General features: G+C 41.9%; 1 protein-coding gene across 5 annotated transcripts in view; it reads right to left on the bottom strand.

The window, feature by feature from the left end:
• CTBP2 (C-terminal binding protein 2) overlaps positions 1–22563 on the bottom strand; it is a 212588-nt gene that overhangs the window by 77768 nt on the left and 112257 nt on the right. For 4 of the 5 annotated variants that reach the window (XM_082222749.1, XM_082222746.1, XM_082222747.1 and 1 more), the window contains one exon: positions 9982–10142. The exons of the other annotated variant lie outside the window; for it this stretch is intronic. In XM_082222749.1, coding sequence (XP_082078875.1) covers positions 9982–10039 — 58 coding nt within the window. In that variant the 5' untranslated portion in view covers positions 10040–10142. The remainder of the gene's footprint in view (positions 1–9981; positions 10143–22563) is intronic. 5 annotated transcript variants of the gene reach the window in all.

Below are 22563 nucleotides of genomic sequence, written 5' to 3' on the forward strand. Positions count from 1 at the left end.
GGTCTGCAAGCTAACTCCTCCTCCCAACAGTTCCCTGCCATCGATCGTGGTCACCTGCAGGGGGTTGCTTAAAGGGATAGTCTGTATCTGATGTTCAGCAGCAAACTCCTTGCTCATAAAATTGCAGGAGCTGCCTGAGTCCAACAGCGCCTTTATTTTTAGGGGGTGTCCATTTTGCAGCTCTAGCGACACTTCAATCACTAGAGCAGGTCGAGGAGCTTCTGGCACGGGCACTTTCACTGCTCTTTGGCCTGGCTGCAGTGCCCTGACGGTGGCAACCAGGCGTTGGCTTTTACCTGCTCCGTTTCTCCCTGCTCTCCCCCCTCAACTGCTCCCACCATCCCTTGCCATTCCTTCCTCTGGGGGCAGACTCTGGCAAAGTGGCCTGGCTGTTGGCAGAGATAGCATCTCCGGGCTCCCTTTCCCTCCTTCTTCGCCCCCTCACTGGGTTTTGAAACTGCGCGCGCGCGGGCTGTTCCGATTTCCATCGGCTCTGCCGGCGGGAAAGCTGGCTCAGGAATGTCTGGAATGCGTAACTCCTTCCAACGTTCCCCTTTTTGTCAGCATCCTGAGCCCTTCTCTCCTCGAGCCTCGCCGTCTGCAGCGCAAGTTGGACCTCCAGAGCTTGATACCTTTCTTCCAAGCTTGGACCAGCTCCAACCCCTGCCTCTCCGGTTCCGGCTGGGTTGCTCATGATGCTTTCTCCTGCACAGGCAGCGTACAAAGACTGTCAGACTGCTGTCAGGGGATGATTAGCTGCTTGTGCTTAAAATTGTGCCCCTTCAGAGTTTGTGCGGCCCCACAAACCTCTGTGTGTGACAGAGCTCCTCAGACATGTCTGCTCTAGTCACTAGTAGAGTCTGACAGTGGCTGCCTGCGGAAGCGCTTCCAGCAAAGAAGTTCCTTAACGGAAACGCGTCTCCTGGACTCACGACGTGGCAGCTTCCGGCGAAGCATGGGTCTCCCTGCAGTTGCTTCTGACACCTCCCCGCTATTTTCGCTGGATGTGTCTCTCACCCCTTTCTCTCCCCTGCTGTTTCCTGCCTGGGCTGCTGCGTCTCTCTCAGCATTACTGAGATCCTCCTCCAGAGACCCCTCGCTCCCCCTCCTTGTCCCTGCTTTGGCTGCTGACTCTCTCCCAGTCTCTGGGAGCCCTACCAACTCCCTTTCCTCTGATGTCAGTTCCCTGACAGTATGTATGTATGTATGTGTTTGTTTGTTTGTTTGTTTGTTTGATTGTTTGATTGATTTCTTTACCGCACTTTCCCCCCAAACACAATTTAAAACAATTTAAAAATTAGCAACTGTGAGGGTATGTGATGTCTTTTAAATATATTTCACAACTGCTCGTTTTAAGATTGCAAATGCCAGTATCTTTTAGCCATCAAATGTCTGGGTAAAGATAAATGTTATTAACATATTCCTCCTGAAAGTCAGTATTGAGGGAGACAGACCACCCACTTCACCAGGCAGTGGGGAACTGTCACCCCACCAATGGGGAACTGTCACCAAGAAGGGCCTGTCATGGGTCAACGACAACTGGGCAGCAGTCAGAGGCGGTGGAACCAGCAGGACCATTAGCCCAGTTTTCCAAGAGTTTGTGCTGGTATGGGGAGCAGCGCCAGCATGAGAGTTCTTCTTGGGAATATCTCTTTATCTTGGGGGTACTGGAAAACATGTCCCCAAGGTAACGAGAGCACATGCTTCTAAAAGAACAAGCCTTAAAGGCAAATTAGTCCATATATGATTTTAAATCCAAATGATCTCCCTCCTTTCACTTTTTTGTGGTCTCCACTTCACATCTGTCATAGAGCATGCCTCTGTGTATAGACAACAGTGGGCTTATTTTTTGAAAAACCTGACAGCACAACTGTAAATATCCCTTTCCCTGGGATAAAATAACAGTTGTTGTGCCCTACCACAGTCCTGGTTTAACAGGTTTTGTCATTTTCCATGGCACTTTTAATCTTAGCCAAAACTTGTTTCCAAGAAGGATAACGAACACTGCTGCATTACACAGGTATACACAGCGGTTATGATTTTTGCACGCTGCTATTGGGTAGTGTCTGTAGTGGGTTACAAACACACACAAATTCTTGGAGAATTTTTGGAACCGTTGTTAAACCTTTTTTAAAAAATGAATTCAAGAATGAGTGCTTATTCCACTCTTTTCCATGTGTATTGTCCTAGAACCTTAAAGGCAGCCAGGGGGAGGGCGATGCAAGTCCACAGCCATTTCAAGAACCTTTTGTTATTTAACAAAACCAACTAAATTTCTTTTAACAGTGTGAACTCCCTTATGTCTAAAAGGAAACAAGATACTTCCTCTTGTACCAGGGCCACCTCCTCCCTCATTATATCTGTATATTATTGAACTACTAAAGGAAGATCAGGGCCAATGCTGAAGCAGGAAAGGTGCTTCTGCTCCACAAAGCTAGTCAAATGCACACAGCTTCAGAACACAAACTTTCTTTTTTGTTTAACAGATGAGCTAGAGGCTTCTAGTGATTGCAGAGATTTATTCTTGAATATAAAGTGGCTTGGGAGCTACAACATGACTGCGAAGAAAAACCCAACTCTGCCCTGTGTTTCACATTTAATTAATCGTGAACCCAACCAGAGATACCTAATTTCCACTTTGGGGGTTAGACACCCACAGAATTAGAGCATCTTGGAGAGGGGCTGTGGCTCAATGGTATAAGTGCATGCAAAAGGATCCAACCTCACCCGCAGCTTCTCTAGACAGGGCTCGGAAAAGACTCCAGTCTGAAAGCCTTAAGATCTGCTGCCAGTCAGCTTTGACAGTGCTGAAGTAGACCGACCAATGTCTGACTTGGCATAATGCAGCATGTTAACAAGTATTCTGTCTAGAGAACATTGCAGCTTCCTATGTAGATATTAAAATGTTTCCCAGGATCTGTCTATACTTTTCAGCATGTAACATGAAAACCAAGTCTACTTTTTAAAAAAGCAAGATACAACAAACATTTTGGAATTGTGTGTTGAGAAAAACAAACGCAAGCAAAATTATGTTCTCTCTTTATTGCTGCCTTTGTTACAAAAGAGGTAAAGCTCGGCGAGTTGTCAGGGCTTCATTCACCTGTTTTACGCTTCACTAAATGTAATGTACAAGATGTTTATCTACACAGCTTGTGTCACGTCTATCTCTTACTCTAAATTTCCTCATATAGATTTCCCTGCACTCAAACTTCAGATGCTGTAAGAAAAGGGAGCAACAGGTGCACAGTTTGGAGAATTACATAGAAATGACTGCACATCTGCCTCCTTTGAAGCCTATGTAGCATCTCCTTTGCGGGTTAAGGGAATTTCACTTAAACCTGTGGGGAGCGTTCATTCTAACTACATATATACTGCTACTAACTAGTCCGGCCATCTGTAAGAGTGGGCTAAAATCCTGCCAGGCAAGGGTGGCTAGCTTATCCACCCACCCACCCTGAAGCTGTTGGACAACAATTTCCATCACCATTGACAGTGATGATTAGGGTCGGTGGAAGTTGGAACCCATAAATGTCTGGTGGGCCAAAGGTTAGCCACTTACAAAGATTAATCTATCCTGGATTTTAAATGAATTCAAAGAGGTATAAACACTACCAGTGCAAACTGCCATTTATTTGCTAACAGGGATTGCAGGCAGTCTGCTGCCTTCTACAGTTCTGCTTCCCAGCCAAGCCAGGCTCTTTTCTCTTCAGAAGCCAAGAGAGAGAGAACAAGGATTACAGGGGATCAGAGGATGGCTTGGAGTCTTATGCTGTTGGTGCAGGCACAAACAGTAACAGTGGCTGATGCCCCAAATCACCACCAGCACCAGAGTGCACAAGACAGGAAGTGAATTCTCCCCCCCCCCTTTCCCATGATACAGTGCCGTTGACTACTACACCTGTCTGAATTGCTATTCTGGGCCACGTGGAAGAAGACGTGGTCTAAGACTTCTGCTGAAAAGTTCTCATGGAGCACATGCAGTGCGCATGGTCTGTAGTTGTATTAACGTACGTAATTCATAGGGCGGCCAGCATGCTGCAACATTTCGCATCCTGACATTTTGAACGCTACACTTCTCAAAACAGAGTGATTAAAACTGGGCTAGGGAATAATAAAGATACAGAAGTCATACCAGCAAGACTCAAAACCTGTACCTGCAGCTTAATACAAATTGTTATTCTTATGACTCTTGTATGATGCTGACCAACTGGACTCATTCACAGCAATTTAGCATATCATCATAGTCTTTTCCTTCTATACTTTGGGGCAAACTCATTTAAATCTCTAATGTTTGTTTCTGGAATTTGAAATGCCAGCATTAAAGGAATCCACCTGATTTCCTATGTGTTTATCATTCTGTGGTCTCAATATAATTACTAATGGTAGGCTGATGCATGGCTATTCTATGATCCCCATCTTGAGAACTGTCCCAGCACTCTCCCATCCATACCCTCCCATCCATAACAACAACTTATCACAAAGCAAGAACTAAGAATAGGGTAAGGTAAAGGTAAAGGGACCCCTGACAATTAGGTCCAGTCATGGACGACTCTGGGGTTGCGGCGCTCATCTCGCTTTATTGGCCGAGGGAGCTGGCGTACAGCTTCCGGGTCATGTGGCCAGCATGACTAAGCCACTTCTGGCGAGCCAGAGGAGCGCATGGAAACACCGTTTACTTTTCCGCTGGAGCAGTACCTATTTATCTACTTGCACTTTGTGCTTTCGAACTGCTAGGTTGGCAGGAGCAGGGACCGAGCAACAGGAGCTCACCCAGTTGTAATTGTCACTAAACAACAATGCCAAACTTATGTTTGCCCAGGTATTCTTGTCTTACTTTTTTAAAGCATTAATGCATTGAACCTTAACCCTTTGATGTTCTCAATTTCTGTGTGTAACAGGCTAATCTTTTTGGTCTAATTCTTATAGCAATGAAAGCAATAATCTTTAGCAAATGGTCATTCCTGTCCCCCCCCCCTTTGGAATAAGATGTGATAACCATATATATAAAAAATGGTACATTTTATGCTGCACTGCATATTACCTTTGGACTAACAAGTATTTCTTTTAATCCATTCTACTGATTATAACAACCTCAAAGAAGATTTAAAGCAGGGAAAAGTCTCATCAGCCACCATTATTCCTTATAATGGTTTAAAATATCTATGTATATCGCACCAGGTAAAAAGCTGGATCTTTTCAACATTATACAATAATCATTATCCACAATCAACCAAAACAGTCACAGAAAAATTTGAAATGAATTGAAAACCCATGATCCTTATCCATGAAAAAATATTTTTCAGTATTATTTTTAAAGTACTTCTTAATTGCATTTAGTCATAATCTGTTTTTCCCATGTTTTAATAGCAGTTGCAAAAGCATGTTGTGCGGTGTGTGACAGCAGCAAATCCCTTCAGTGTAATTAAAATTGCAAACGTACTTGGCAAACGACAAATGGATTTCTGGGTTTATGTAAACTGCACCTTTACAGATTAGAGAGAGAGAAATATTGGCCAGAAAAAAACAGATGGAAAAGGAAGACTTGTAAAATCCATTGTTCAGAGGAAAATAATCTAAACTTCAATTGTATCTAATGCTTTGTGGGTTGGTTTGTCCTCTGATCCTCCTAAGTTTCTTGTACACTTAGCAACCACATCTGATAGCAAACATCAAACTGGAAGGGTGGCTTTTGAAAAATCTAAAGCCGCCTGATAGAACCCTTTTAAGTCAGGTTCAAAGTCTGCTTTAGAGATGAGATAGAGTACTACACCTGCGTGTTTATGGCATTCTGATGGGTAGGAGCACAGCTCTCTCCCTTCTGCAATACAATTCTGGCAGTTGTCAGCATTTTTTTCAGGATTACAAAGGAAGCATACTTTTGCTCTGCTCTGGAGAAGATAAACCCAATTTTGATTGGGTTAATTAAGCTGACAGGTGGAATGGCTTTAACATTTTTCTGTTATTACATGATGAAACGAAGACCCCCCTTTTTTTTTGCTACCACAACTATGAGCTCTCCGCTTTGAGTTTAAAATTCACTTCTGTATGATAGAAAACACGGCTTTCCAAGAGACATCAGTATCAATAATGTGTTTCACAGGAGGCTTGTATGTGGACAACGGTCACTAGCACCAGCCTACTCTCGACTGATGGCTAAATAATTCAAGGCAAACTTAGAAGTAATGGGTGAAGGTGTGTGAGTGTGGAGTGGAATAAGAGCACAAAACATTAAACAAAAACAACCGTTGTAGCAAAAAAAAAAAAAAAGGCTGAACAATCCTATGGTACCTTAAATGCTAGCAAATATCTCACATCTCAGGGCCAGGCCTACCACTGACAGTGTGAGAAGCCAAATGCTGGGCAGTGCAAAACAGCCTACCCTGCACCACCTAAGCTCACCTGCTGCCTTCAGGTATGTCGGAGGATGCTGTCACAATGCCACTGTTGAAGTAAAATTCAACTGCTAGTCTGTTCAACTTTTTATTGTGGAAGGTCATCTTGTCCTTTGCCTCGGACAGCAAAATGTCTTGAATGGCTCCAGTTTTTTCTTTTTTAAAAAAAGAATTTAGCTTTCTATCCAATAAAACAGACTCTTGCCTACAAAAGCTTGTCCCATGCAGTGGCGTAGCGTGGGTTGTCAGCACCCGGGGCAAGGCAAGTAATTTGCGTCCCCTAACCCATGGATTTGTGCCCCCTAACCCGTGGATTTGCGCACCCTAACCCCCAGATGTTGCGCCCGGTGCGGCTGGCCCCCCTGCACCCCCCACGCTACACCACTGGTCCCATGGTACTCTTTGTAAATTATAATTATATTTGCATATTTCTAAGAGAACAAGGTTTTGTTTTTTAAAAATAAACTTCTGCCTCAGTCTCTAAACATTCAAATTTTACAATCCATGCCTAGGTTCATTTTCTCTAGAATTCCTTATGGCTGAGGCAATTTTTCTACACAGACTGCACCCTTAGATGTAGGTAATCACTTAGAAGACATGATTTAAGCTCTGGCTCATTGAATGTCCCTCTGTTCTTTTTCTCCCCCTGCCCACTGCCTGTAAAACATTTATAAGATGACCAGCAACTCTCATCATGGAGACGTATCAGTGAACCCATTAGAAAGTCTGACACTGTCGATCCTGGCACTACTTTTATTTGCCTCATAAGTAAATAAAAGATACACTGTCTAGACCAGCAGCAGAGATAGATTAACTACTAACAGTGTTTTGTTTCACACCAAACAATTATCCTGCACAAACCCATTAAGACGACGAAGAACGGAACAGGAGCAGTGCTTTGTGGACTGCAGTTGTCCAACCGCAATGAAACAAATCCCCAAAATCTAAGCTGTAACAGATCCCTACTTCAAAAAACATGTAGACATACACTTTGGGGGACGGGACCTGAAGGAGCATTAAATTTATCTATGTTTATATAATTCATTTCAGACTTTTTTTCAGACTAATTTTGCCAACAACAATACCTCACAAAAGCCTGTCTAGTTGCAATCACTTTTGCATTTTGATTGATCTCAAACTCATGTGCACACAAGTTCTCATTATGCTTGGTCATCACCATATACTGTCAAAGCTGTTGAGCAAGGAAAGTGTCACTACAAAATCCTAGTCTAATTTCCTGGAGTGCCTGTTTTCTTTATTTAACATTACTTGAAAAATGCTGAGCAATACAGCAATCCATGGTAGACTATCCTTGGATGTTAATGCGCTCTCTAATGGTTTTGCATGCAACCTGAGGCACAAAAGCTTCTATCTACTGAAAAAGGTATGCTGAATTTTTCAACTGGAACTTGTAAGTATAACTGCAGGGCACTTGGCTGAAGTTCTCTGTCAAAAATTATGGCTCTTTTATAGAAAGAAAAATCATCTCTGAAAAACACTACAGTATCAACACAATACATGTGGCTATAAGTTTACATGCACCCTTATAGCCCAGGTGAATTCACTGCCAGCAGAAAATCAACTCTGATTATTCAAACCACCAAAAATCCTTACAGAGCTGAAATCTGAACACTTTGCCATGTTTCCTTTTTTAGAAAAAGGATGTGTATTCTTCCTATTCTAATAAGAGTCATGTGAAACTGTGCAGCCTGCTGAGAAGCCAGAAGTTTAGGCTAGACAGCCCCACACCTGGAGAACTGCAGTTTTGAAACAGCTGTTTCCAAGAAGAAACCTATTTATTTGGAAGCTGCTGTGAATTGAGAGGTGGCAGGTAGCGGAAACAGGACCACTGCCAGCTAGAAGCTGAATACTAACTCCAGCCCTTCTTTGCTGTACCTGCACCTGGGAAACTACAGCCTGTTGGGGAGCCAAAGGTTGAGCCAGCTAGCCCTGTCCCAGACAGCAACTGTAATAACTTTGCCACAGCTGTAATCAGTGCTTCCCTCTAGAAAAATAGGTGAGGATACCTCACCGTGAGGTTGTTACAATAAGTGCCACACTTTACAACCCCCTTCCCCCCACAAAAAGAGGTGTGTACCCTGAGTAACCCCTGGGGGGGGAGTACTGCCTGTAGCTGTTTCCAGTGAAAAGTCTATTGTGTGTCCCATTGTTTGTGGATGGCAGCTGTGTTAGTGGGGAGAGCACACATGAACCCCATGAAGGTATACAAGTGTTAATTCATGGTGTGCCTGGGTTGCTGCTATTTTATATTTTTAATGATTTACTGCATGGTGCTTTTTTGTAGTTGTATTTACTATAATTTGATTGTATTATCTTACGTAAGACACTGTTCACAGCTTTGAAGGGCCAAAAAAGCACTATGGAGATAAACCAATGATGATGGTGAGCAAATAGCTAACTAATTACAGTTGTACCTTGGTTCTGAAACAGCTTAGTTCCTGAATATTTTGGCTCCCAAACGCCGCAAACACGGAAGTGACTGTTCCGGTTTGCAAACTATTTTGGGAAGTCAAATATCCAGCGGGGTTTCTGCAGCTTCTGATTGGCTGCAAGAGTTTCCTGCAGCCAATCAGAAGATGTGCTTTGGTTTCCGAACATTTTGGAAGTTGAACGGACTTCCGGAACGGATTCCGTTTGACTTTCAAGGTACGACTGTACATCTACAACCACCTCACACACTTTACTTGAGCTTTGGGGAAGTACCACATATTGCAGAGAAGGGCAGGACTGCCACTAAAAAGACAACACCATGGGAAGTAACCTCCCCACACGACACCACACACCTAAACATTGCCTAGGAATTCATTACAAAATGTGCATTTCCTCATCACTGGCTGGTACTGGCTTTTCAAAACCATGGAGGCAAGCTGAAGCTGATATTATGGAATAATAGAAGGAAACCTGATACGGAGATCTATTTTTGGCAGCAACAATATTTCTTTGCCTTCATAGAAGTTACTGCAACAAATGTTCAAGGCTGGCATTCCGCTGTTGCCGAGGTAGTTTTTATTATGTGTTTCCTAACTCTCTGCTTATTTTGTTTATTGCTAGGATTGATTTATTTTGTTGTGATTTGTATTTTTATCTCTAAACCGCCACGTGTGATATTGTCATAAATGTTGAAATAAACAAATAAAATGTTGACTTCTACCATTACTGAAAAACAGCCAAATGTAAACTGGAAGAATGGGAGAGGAAAGTAATACTGTAATGCAAAGAGTCTTTACATTTTTCAAACCAAGTTATGTGGGTTTGGGATTTTCAAAGGATGTCTTAATTTTTTTCACATTAGGAATAGATGTGGGATAATTCCAGCACCTGAACATTACCAAATAAAGGCAAGGTTTTGCATATTAACTGGCATGAAAAAATATATACATATAATGTGAATTGTCTACAACTACAAGGTACAAATACATTGCCAGGGTGCAGCTCTCTGCTTAGTGTTGTATTTCTAAGAGGGCATTAGCACTGAACTAGCTTTCCATAAAACGAAATGCGAGATCGGCAAGTTTCCTTAAAGTCTTAGGAACTGTTCAGTAGATGTATAGGTTACATCAAGGCTTACCTTCACAAATTCTGTCCAATCGCTGCCGTTTGACTTTGTGTTTGTCCACAAGTGCCATTGCGCTACTGTGTTTTACAACTTTTGGAATCAAAGGATAAAGCAATCCCCCAAGAACTTATGGAAATTCACAGTAGTCCGAGTGCATAACGTCACTTTGAATCCTGCAACAAGAAGAGAGTTGTACATCGTTGGCCCTTTGTAAAACAACATCTGTATTGAAACTGTCTAGAAATGCTTCTCATATCATAAGAATGAAAACAGTTTTGGTGCATTTCGCTCCTAAGACAATGAGCTAAAATCTGGGTGCCCCATGTTCACTGTGCAAGTGATGGGAAAAAATAGAAATGTTTGCACACATTTTTGTTTTAGGGCTAGATTTTTATTTCTAACTGCAACACAGCAGTTAGAAGTTCATACACTTTCCCCTAAAGTGCCCAAATGAGTGCTGTGGAAGCAGCATATCATAGCCAGTGGCGCTGCACCACAGTCATGCTTTGAAGACAAGAGAGCAAGCTGGCACCACGACACTAGCAACTGCCAGCTTCAATGCTTAAAGCATAACAGTGGTGTACTAACATGTTACATGGAATAGACATAGCCTCGCTGGAGCAGACTAATGCAGGGACAGGAGGACCATCCCCACGAAAAGACACACACAACTGCTGCCATTAAGGCATTTTGTTCACTATGGAGCCCTCATTACGCAAACTCCTGCTGCAGATATGGAACAGCAAACGTTTAAATGGAACTGTAAAGAAGCGTTGCAGACACAGGATGGCTATAGCATCTACTCCTTCTGGAGACTGTATCTGCTTTTCATCTCAGACTTTGCCTTGTTGCTGCTGAAGCTATATACTATTCTCTATATGTCTGCCTTTATGGATTTTTACTATCATGCACTCTTGGTCATTTGAGCTTGATGTTGGTTGAACTAGACGTAAGAATGCTTACACTAGATATATTAACATATGTGTAATGCAATGCCTTTGTCAGCACAACCAGTGAGTTTTTTTTAAAAGGAAGCCCTTATCTATATGCACTGGGACTGCACCGTCATCTAGATTTTGTTGTAAGGTATTTCAACTGTATATAGTAAGCTGGCTTTGCATACAGAGATATGAAGTCAAGGGCCTTTGATCATACCCTGGAGCAATGACCCTGCTGTCTCAACCAGAGCTTTTCAGTTGTTGTTTTTAAGTCCAAGCCCCAAGTTGCTGAGAATAAATGTGAAATGTGTTGCCTGTTTCCGATTAAGGCGTAGAAACCAGAGTCTACATCACTTTTGGTAGTCTGAGGTGGAACATCCCAGCTCAGCTTGTTCTTTGCCACAGCTTCCAGCTCATGTCCTCTTGCATTTTAAAACATCCTTTCCCCCAGTACATTCCTTCATGATGCTTCCTGCAAACCCACAGCCCAAGTAAATGCAATAAAAGATTCTAGAGCAGGTGTGGAGAACCTCCAGTCCACAGGCCTAATTAAGCCCAGCCCAGGTCCGAGTTTGGTCCATGAGGCTATTTCCCCCAATCCATGGCCACCTGCCCACATCCTGGTGTCATATCAGGTGTGGGACAGGTAAGGAAAGGGCTACAAAAGTAAACTGGGGAACTTAAAACTGGCTGACAGCTGGGATCCGCATGCACTAAGGAGTCCACCATTGGGAACTCGCTAGTGCAGTGCCGATCAGTTGAAAAGAAGGCTTCATTTTAAGGAGACTGCATCAAAGACTAACAGAAATCATTAAATACGTTTACAGAGATTTGGCCAGTTTATGTAAATAATATCTACCATACAAGTTTAATTTATTAATACTATTGACAAAATCTGGAATTTTAATTGAATTCCATTACACACACACGTAATTCACACCTTGCCCTTACATTCTACTCTGTTGATGCTAATCTTGATAATTTAGCTATAATTTATATAAGTCTATTTATTGGTGCCTAGTTTTATAATACCAGCAAATAACTTGTATGTGTGAGACCAATCTATAACAGAAATGGCTAACCTGTGGTCCACCAGATGTTGCTGGATTCCTACTCCCATCAGCCTCAGCCAACACTGCCAAAGGTCATGGATGATGGGAGGTGTAGTACATCTGGAGGGCCACAGGCTAGCCAATCCCGACCTACAAGATGGTCTAATCTGTGCTGTAGCATGTGAAACAGCAAGGAGGAAAAAGCAGAGGATGTTAGAAAAAAGAGGTGCCGGAACTCACCAAGAATGCCTCCCTTGTTCTCTTATAATGGCAATGGCATCCCCCTGAGAGGTGCCAGAAGTGAGTTCTGGCTGCAAAAAAAGCCCTGGCTCATACCATACTTAAATGAACTTGGAAAAAGTGAAAAGGAGAAAAAAGACCTTGTACCAACATCAGATTTCAGGCAACTGTATACCAAATGCATTAAAATTTTACCAAGTAAAACAACCCTACATGTGATTCCTTTCTGGATGACAAGGTGCTGGTGGTGGGGGAAATGTGACCCAGAATATGTTGTGTTTGACAATCTCAATATAGTACTTGCTCACTTGGGTGTCCTTTGAGGTTCCACTGATTGGTGCCTAAGTAATGTTTGTGAGAGGGCATACATTTGAAGCTTGGGTTCTAGAAGAGGTTTGAAGTTTCATATATGTATCTGCAGCTTCTTTCCCATAATGCTAAAATGGAACTTATCACTAGCACCTGTTAACAGCCTGGCAACCTTCCCTTAAGTCTCCCTAAGATCAGCACTATTCAGAAGTAAATTAATAGTAAAGTGGATTCCTTTGCAAGAGTCATGAACCTCGGCATAATTACTCAAAGAGCAAAGATAGCTGCAGGGTGCTTAAAAGCAAGTCTAATCAAATGTGAATGACAACATAGGTGCCTATAAAATACTATGAACACATAACAGGGAGTCAATCTATGAATGTGCAGTTTCTACAGGGCGTCAAACTTCCACATAACTCACGCTCCATTAAAATCAATCCTGCTAATGTAAAATTCAAGTAGTTCAACGCTGAAGCAAAAAGAAGGGGTGGGGACTGATAAGTAAGAGGGAGGTATCAGGATGCTTAGATGAAATCCAATGTATGCTTTTAAAAATGTTATTTGGGGGCTGAAATACCCCCAAAATGATCTAGTGGAAGGGAAAAGAGATTTGACCTTTTGAACGTACAGTATCCTGGCTTCCACCCTTAACAAAAACTCTCCAGTTAGAGGGTGAGGATTCAATGCAACATTTTGATTCAGTTGTCCAGTGGCAGCTGGTGCCCACTAGTAGAGCAGAAGAGGCCAATAGGTGGAGCCACAGCCAATGACAGACCAAGCCACAGCTGATGGCAGGCGTAGTCAACTAATTCTAGCTTTGTCTCCATCCTTGCTGAGTTCTACAAGGGGCAACATTGAGACAAAGGAGGAGGAAGCCAATAGGCAGTGCCAACCCCTGGAGTGGATGTAAAATAAGACAGCGGACAGGTAGATACTGTCTGGTGTTCTAGATATAATATTAGAAATATTTTCAAACAATGTGTAGTATTTGCCCATGTCTATGAACGTGCATGGGAAAGCAAAAGGTAATAGAAGCCATTCGGAAAGTTGCACTATATAGGCAAGGTGCGGTTGAAACCTAAATTATATTGGAAAGTCGTATTTCTGATGAATGCAATGTGGAAAGAGAGGCTCTCAATGAGTGGAAGGAGGTGTGAGGGGAGGGGTTGCCATGCAGGGCTGGCCCTACGGTGAGGGACAACAAGAACTGCCTCAGGTAGCAGGTGCTGAGGTGGGGGGAGTGGCCAGAGCTGGGAGTGCCCTGTGGCCTGCCCTGTTCCCCTATGCTAGCCTGCTTCCCTCAACTGCAGTAGAAGACACTGTCCTTTCACCAGGATTGGAGTAACAGTCAACTACCATTCCACTTGGCTTCTGTGTGTGCCTTGGGAGAAGGCACCGTCCTGCCCTTCGCCTCAGGCAGCAAAATATCTGCTGCCGTGTAAGCAACTTCACATATGTTCTCCCCATTACTGCTCAAGAGATCCAAATATACTAGCAAGTTTCTGTGCATCATAGCCAATGTGGAGACTGGCGGGTAACTCGATCTACATTTGCATGACAATGATCATCTTGGGTCCACTGGTTAAATGCATCACCCAGATGGTGCTTGTCTCCATATTCAGGGCTACTGTCTGTCATGACTAGAGCTGAACTGGGGTCATTGTAGGTTTGTTTTGTAATATTGCTTTTAAAGAGTAATCCAACAGGTTTATACAAATGCCATTAAGGGATGAGTATTATCACAACGTTTTGCAGGTCTGGGTAATGCTGCCTCCTTACAGCTATGATCCTATCTGTTTGTCTAACACAGCATCCCAGAAGGAAGTTCAGCTTCAGTTTGCCAGAAACTGTTGGCTATTAATAGTTAACAAATGCAATAGGATACTATTGTGGGGTTTGGGAGGGTGGGGGAGAAGACTGTAACAAATCCACTGCCTAGCAGGATCACAATTTCACGGAGATTATTGTTATTATTATAGATGGTTATCAATTATGCATCACGTTGATAGTTAATTTATAAAAGGAACAGGGGCTTACTGGTGCCGCTGAATACTGACTGATAGGAGATGGGCGATTTCCTGGTAGTTAATGGCCAATTTCCCAGCAATACGACTGCAGCATAATCACAGAGATTTATAGTAATAATTAATTGATTTTCCCCTCAAAATGTGAAGATTCTAAAGACCGTGATTCCCAGTCCTATTAATAATTAATCCTGCATTTTTTAAAAAAATACCTAAACTCCGAATTCAAGGCAAAGGGGGTTTTTAAGGGAAGAGTTTATTGTATTACCAATAAAAGGGGGGAGGGACCTATGTACATAAATAAAAGGTTACAGCAGATAAATACAGTAGATAAATAGAAGTGAAGTAATCTTCACTGTCAACATTGCTCAGTTTAATGAAAGCACTCTTCACATTCTAACAGGAATAGGGCAGTAGAATAAAAAGCAGGAACAAGTCTGTATGGGCTCGACTAGTAGAAAGTTAGTTTATATCAGGTATGAGCAACTTTATGGTTCAAAACGCAACTTATGAGAGCTGGGACCAACTTTGAAGATGAAGAAATAGGGGAAAGTGTGCAGGCATACAAGAAGAGAAAGAAACTCCCCGTCATCGAGTCATACATGAGATGCAGAGAATCACACAATTCCCCACGATGTACAGAGTACCTCTTGCTTGTGGGAGAAGTACAAATGGTATCCTTTACTCCCCTAAATATTCAAGCAAGGAACAGACAAGCAAGCCTCCCTATAACTTCTACCACCACAGCTGCCACCTTCAGTTTTTAACAGTTTCTGCGTCATCTGTAGGATACCTGTCTCTGCTCTATACAGGATAGACCCATAATTTCATCTTTCTGTTGCTTCACCCGGGCAGATATCAAACCAGTGTCAGCCATGCACTGTAAACGAGTTAATCCAGAGCTATACTATGACAGGGCAGAAGAAGTTCCATTCAGGGGAAACAAGATTTGAAGTGATGGACCCTGAACTTGATATTATTTCACTGCAGCAGGGACATCTTACCATCTGGGTTCTCAGTCAGAGACAATTCCAGAGATGCAAACAAGTAGCAAATGGTATGGCTAGCATAGATACTATGATATTACAGAGTCAAACATCAATACTGTGAACACGTTCTGTATGCTACCAGCAGTGTGGTCCTGGCAGCGATGGCAATCAAAACAGAGCCTGGCGTTTCTGTCTCTCTCATTACCAAGCACCAGCCTTAAACACACAATTTAAAACAAATTCTTGAGAACAACAATTTTAATGGCTTCATTATTTCCAAAGCTGAAAATCTCTGCATGTAAAATATTTGCACTTAAGCCAACTGAACATGACAACAGCAGGAACTCTTAGATCATCAGGAACACAGAAGAATTACAAAGGAAAGAAAAACCTTACTACTTTTCCATGGTAATTAGAAAATGTAATAAATCTTTTAAGGCATGCAAATTGGAGAGCTGCACTAAAAAGAGAAAAAGACATCCAGAACCTTAAAACGATTGCATTTATTAGGAGCAAAGGTAAGGAGGGTTTCAAAACACACCACTTCAAAAAACACACAAACATGACTTCAAAAAGTAAAGGAAACAAAATTTTTTAAAAAATCTGTGTTCAGTTTTTGCTCTCAGGCTTCACACAAAAAGGTCTGCTTCAAAAATCAAGCCAAGTACACAAGTCCTTTGTTGCACATACTGGTGCTTGATAAACACAAATCTGAAATGGCAATGATCCTTCTACGATACAGTTACCATGGAATGAGTGAAAAGTTACATAATTTCATAAACTATACTTCAATCATTGAGTAACCCTGTAAAATGCACTCCAACCAAGCTTTGTAGGAGCTTCTGCAGCCAATACTCCTAAATCAATTGTGTGATCATGCACTTCCCTTGCCAGCCCCCAAACGCTCTAGGAGGAAAACTTCTCTGCCTATAACTATTTCTAAAAAGTTAGATCCTCACTGAGCTTAGCAATAGCATTTATTGATGATGATGTACTGGCTTGGATCCAGAAGAAAGCAAAACAGGGCAAGATTGCACTATGGGGCTTTCACATCACACCCCGCTGAGACCCCTGAAAAGCCTAAGGGTCAGGGACGAAGTGCAGAGGGATGCAATGTGGAAATCAGAAGAAATCAGGAGTAGGGCTTCTGTACTGCAAATGAAAGGGCAGTGTGAAGCTGCAGGCAGATGTACAAACAAATAAAAATGTACAAGCAAGAATACATACAACTCAGCAAGAGATAACAGTCTGTTGTCCTCTCATGTGGGATTATGGAGGGAAATGAATCCCTTTCATTCCCCCCCCCAAAACAAAAAACAAAAACTGGACCTATTTGCGATTTGGCAGCTTAATCCGCTCTGGAAATGCTTATAAGACTATAAATTTCATCCATTTTGGCCAAAAGGGTTATAGCTGTTTTTCGATTCCCCATTATAACGGATGGGAAACACAGGCCTTAGCTTTGCATGGAGCAGCTCAGAATTCAAATTAAAGATCAAAGAGAACAGAGCAACTCAGAGATCAAAATTATACACAGCTACAAGGTGAATCTTGGGTCCCATGCACATCCCTAATAAATAGCTCTCCAGTTTCTTAAGTAATCTTATATTACAAGATATTGATCTCTCGTGTCTCTTATTTATGAACTTGCATAGTTCACTTGGGAGTACACTGCACAGAGTGAATCTCTCCAGTCTATTTCCATGACTGAACTTGAGAGGAGAAAGCAGCTGCATCAGCCAGCCTAGAAGTGAACTGGCAGATGTATGAATCCAGACCATAGCTGTCAACTTTTCCCTTTTGCGAAGAATCCTATTTGAAATAAGGGAATTTCCCTTTAAAAAAGGGAAACATTGACAGCTATGATCCAGACTGGAGTCCTGATATTGAGCTGCAGCTTTTCAACCAGGTTCCACTAAAGAACTGGTCCCTTCCACCAGTGGCCTTATACTCCCCAGGGCAGGCAACACAAAAGGCAGGAGGTGGCTGAGGTGCAATCGTATGTAAAGCTCCAGACCAAAAGATTAAAACATTCAAAGCTCCCCACTCTTCAAGAAAGAGGTAGCACATGTGTATGGTAATGTGGCCCAAGAGGCATCAAGGGCCTCAGCTGATGTTCAGACTTTGTCAAGTGAAGTGGTCTGCTTGGAGCTATCTCAGGTTCCATAACTCTAATCTGTTCCTACCTGACCAAAGGATCAACAGGGATTTGCCATGCCCCAAGGACTCCTACTTTTGGTCATATTAAATACCTTTCTGAGTCTTCATCAACATACAAGAAGATACCCTCTAACTCAGGGGTCAGCAAACTTTTTCAGCAGGGGCCGGTTCACTGTCCCTCAGACCTTGTGGGGGACCAGACTATATTTTGAAAGGGAAAAAATGAACGAATTCCTATGCCCCACAAATAACCCAGAGATTCATTTTAAATAAAAAGACACACTCTACTCTCCAGGACCATCCGTGGGCCAGATTTAGAAGGCTATTGGGTCTGATTCAGCCCCCGGGCCTTAGTTTGCCTACTCATGCTCTAAAAAACCCCACTTCATGCACCAATTCCATATCATTTAAACCAGTATAAAAAGCACAAAACACAATGCCTATGAAATCTGTAAGTACATCACTACATGTTTAAACACTCTGAAGATAAAGGCACCAATTACGCTGTAACTGTACAAATTAAAACAGTTTCCATGATTGGGCCCATCCCATTTAAGTTTGACAGGTGCCCATGATGATACCATGCAGTGATAAGAGCCTGTTTTTAAAACCTGCTGGAGTAAAACAAGCTCCCCAAGCCAGGATTTGGGGTGGCATAGATATGCTAGGGAAACAACAGAAACACAGAGGGGATTCCTCTTTAATAAAAAGATTTCCATTAGTTGAGCAGGATACACACACCTACTACTTCTTCTAAATGATCTCTACGCAATCTGAAAATAAAACACAATTCTAAAACAGTAGTAGTAAGTAGGCTAAGCACAACTGAAAGCAGAGAGAGCAATTAACGCATACATATATGCACCGTTTCAGCATATAATGAAATCTGAGTGCGAAAAGATCACACAGGGGGGGAAACTGTAATTCTTTGGTCTTCAGCAAGATTAGGAAACAACTGAAGTGATTTACATATAGTAATTGCATGTCCTTGCTAGTCTCCAGCGGCGTCTTTCAAAATTTAAATTTCCCTGAAAGTGCTCGGACATTACCCCAGACATTTATTTATTTATTTATTTATTGGTGGGGGATTACTTAACCATGACAGCATAAAAAGTAATAACATATTGCAAAAAAATAATAATTCAGTTCTTCTTAGGATTGCGTTTTAAATACCCACAGTCCATGACAGAACAAAGAACGAGGAGGGTGTTATACCCAACGCGAAGAAGGGTATCTTCCAACAACAGTGAAATGGGTACTGCTCAGTAATGTATTTGGCCTGTGGATATCCTTGCAATTGAACTGAAGGCATGAAATCCACCTGCTGCTTAAATTGTGAACACCTCCATTACTATTACTTATTTATTTGATTACTTGCCCAACCTTCACCCTGAGACCGAATCTTTCATTTTTTTTATATGTCCATCAGAAATGCACATATATGAAATGAAAGAAGCAAATACAAAGCTAATAGTAGGGCAAATTCAATAACAGATGCAGATTAGCAGACTAAGCATACAGTGAGAAAAGTACCGATCCTTTGTTATGTATAAAATAACACTAGTTTTTGTTTGTTTTGCACATGATAATGATCACATTTTGTATTTTGTTATCCTTGCCCAGCATGGGCTTACCAGGATGAGGAAATGAATGGGGTATGTGTTTATTGATATACTAAAGGTAAAGGTAAAGGGACCCCTGACTATTAGGTCCAGTCACGGACAACTCTGGGGTTGCGGCGCTCATCTCGCTTTACTGGCCGAGGGAGCCGGCATACAGCTTCTGGGTCATGTGGCCAGGATGACTAAGCCGCTTCTGGCAAACCAAAGCAGCGCACGAAAACGCTGTTTACTTTCCCGCTGGAACAGTACCTATTCATCTACTTGCACTTTGATGTGCTTTTGAACTGCTAGGTTGGCAGGAGCTGGGACTGAACTACGGGAGATCACCCCGTTGCAGGGATTCAAACCGCCAACCTTCTGATCGGCAAGCCCTAGGCTCTGTGGTTTAACCCACAGCGCCACCCGTGTCCCTAATAAACTACTAGTTTCTAAAGAGAGAGAGAGAAGAATCTAGAGTTCATGTTTTTTTGCTCCCTGAGCACACAATACTGCATAATCCCAATAAGAAAAATGTATTTCATGAACAGAACTGATATTGATATTATCTTATCTATTCAGTAGTGGATAGTGGAGACTGGTTCCATCTCACCTGTACAGTTTCTTCCTTTGTGTTGAAGGTTTGTGATCCTAACAGGGGAGGAGGTTAGAGGCTATGGTTTTATCGGCGGGAGCCAAACAAAAAGCATCAGATTTTGATAAATGGAGACATTTGTTTCTACTGAATCATTTTCCTTGGTCACTATAATTGCTTTCAATGGAAAAACACTGTTCTTTTCTCATTTCAAGTGAATAATAAAATCTTTTAGAAGTTTATAGGAGATCAAACTTAAATAAGGACCAAAGTGGTTGACCACATTGTCTCCAGGTTCCTTCCCATTGCATAACCATTTGCTCTGTCCACTAGCTACAAACAAACAAACAAACAAACAAACAAACAAACAAACACTTCCACAGAACTACAACTTTGTTACTGTGAACTGTACAGAAAAGTAAACAAGATGAACTATGTTACTGAGTCAAATTCTATTCTAAATCTTCTGGCTGCTTTAGCTGAGACTTAGCAGTTTCTATTGTCTAGGAAACAGCAGGAAGTAATATGACCAGTCCATCCAACTGCCTTTACATTTTTCCAGCACAATTAACCAGCAACCAGTTCTAAATTTGGTAGGACTGAAACCACCCAGTATCCATCAAGCCCCAAACCTTCAGAGAGGCCGTTTTCCTTCTCTTCTGATATGAAAATACATACATGGATAAATACTTTCCCGACAAACTAAGTGAAATAAAACAAACAAACAAAAAACCCTCAGAGTACATGAATGAAAAAATTACATAGCTAGAAAAAGAAAATACTTCTATAGGAGCAATTCTATTACATAAAAGTCACAGCCATGAGATATCTTCAAGACCCACTCTTGAGAGATTCTGGAGATTAGACATTTCTGTGGATAATGAGAACATTTACAATGTTGTTAGGTTGAGGTGGTGATGGTGGGGAGAGTAAACAATATAAATCTTTTATCTCCACACTAGAAAGAATATGCTGACTGCTGATTGATAAGTAACACAGGAAAAAATCTCTCATGAAAAGGTCAGTATTTTGCAGTGGTCCATTTTTTAATCCTGACACTGAGAGAACATTCCAAATGGACAATTGGTTTCACATAAAATGGGAAAGAGTATCATTTCCTTCAGTTCTTTGAGTAAACAAACCATTTTACCAGACTAGCCAGTGAACTGCTCATACAACTATTTTTGTGGCCTTCTGTCACAAGAATCACTGGCTTCATCATGTGCTGAAGTAGGCTGTGTCCCAATCATCACTAAGATAACTTGTTCATCACTTATGCACCTTTAACAAATAAAAAGCTTTCAGGTGGGATGGGAAAGGAACGCCAAATGCACCTGAGTATAAAAAGGGTGAAAAAGCAGGCTACAGGTAGTACTGTTTCTGTGTTCATTCCCAAAATCATTGGACAATGATGGTCAAACAACTTAGCTGTGTTGCCATCTTGGCACTGCTGGAAGGGTTGTCTTCTACCAAAAGCCTCTTCCTAATACCCTACCTGCTGTCTGTGTACCTGTGAACCATACCCTGCCTGTCAACTACAATGACTTGGAATCACTGGAACACCAAGGCCCCACTGGAACACCAAGGCCCCACTTGGGTGGTCTGAAAGTAACAGTCTGTGAAACAACCCATTTTATCATTATTATATGGACATGGCAGTGATCAGAGGCCACTAACTATTAATATGCCTTTTATCTCACAAACATAAAGACTTTTAGCGTTAACAGTTTTTAAAAAAAATCTAAATGGCTCAGAAGGGAGAATAAAGATTTTCTAGAAATAGACTGAGAATAGTACAGGTAAAAGCAGGCTCAGCAGAACCTGTGATCTTGATAAACCTTCTGTTTTGGATGCTTGCCTGTGTCTGTGAAGAGCAGGCCAAAATGTACAGTTTATACCTTTGTAGTGTCAGGCTGCATGTTCTACAAGTCTGGGTTAATGTGTTTTTCTGAGCTGTTTACATTAACTGATCAAGCAAGCATATAAAGCAGTCCAGCATTTTCCACCACAGTAGGTTAGGGAGTGATAGGCTTATTCATGTCAACTCAATTCAGAACCAGTTTGTATGCATCTGATAACATGTACACAGCACTACTGCCTCTTTGGGAGTTTTAATTAGCTTCACCTGCATCAACTCCACAGCATCAGCCGTAGTGGAAAGCTACCTGAAAATTCAAGTCCAACAAACATACCTGGTACAAGAAAGGGTGTTTCAGAACAGGCTGGCAAGAGGTGGTGGAGGGGAGATGAGGAATGACAACAACCACGTAAAATGTTTGCAATAAGCAGTTGCTGACTACTCCAAATAGAGAAGATATTCACCAGACGAAAAAGACTGCATAATCACGTAATTTGGTCATGCACTACAAAGCAATCAACAATACATTTGGTAAGGGATTAACATCAAAGAACTGCTCATATATCTATATAAAGCAGCTAGATTTGGGTGACTGGGCCTGCTGAATGCTCAACATGCATGCTCAGAACCTCATCTAATACTTCAAGCTCTGGAAGAACTTCTCAGGAAACAGTACATGAGTCACAATATTGAGACAATCTGGACAAATTCCAGCAGGTAATTATGAATTTTGGTGACATTACTGTTTTTTGCTGAAAATGCGGAGTTACTTTAGATAGGAGGTCTTACACAACAGTGCACTACGGGGGGGGGGAGGGTTTGGAGGAGCTT

The sequence above is a fragment of the Podarcis vaucheri genome (genome assembly GCF_965113315.1).
Source record: "Podarcis vaucheri genome assembly, chromosome: 5".
NCBI lineage: Eukaryota > Metazoa > Chordata > Lepidosauria > Squamata > Lacertidae > Podarcis > Podarcis vaucheri.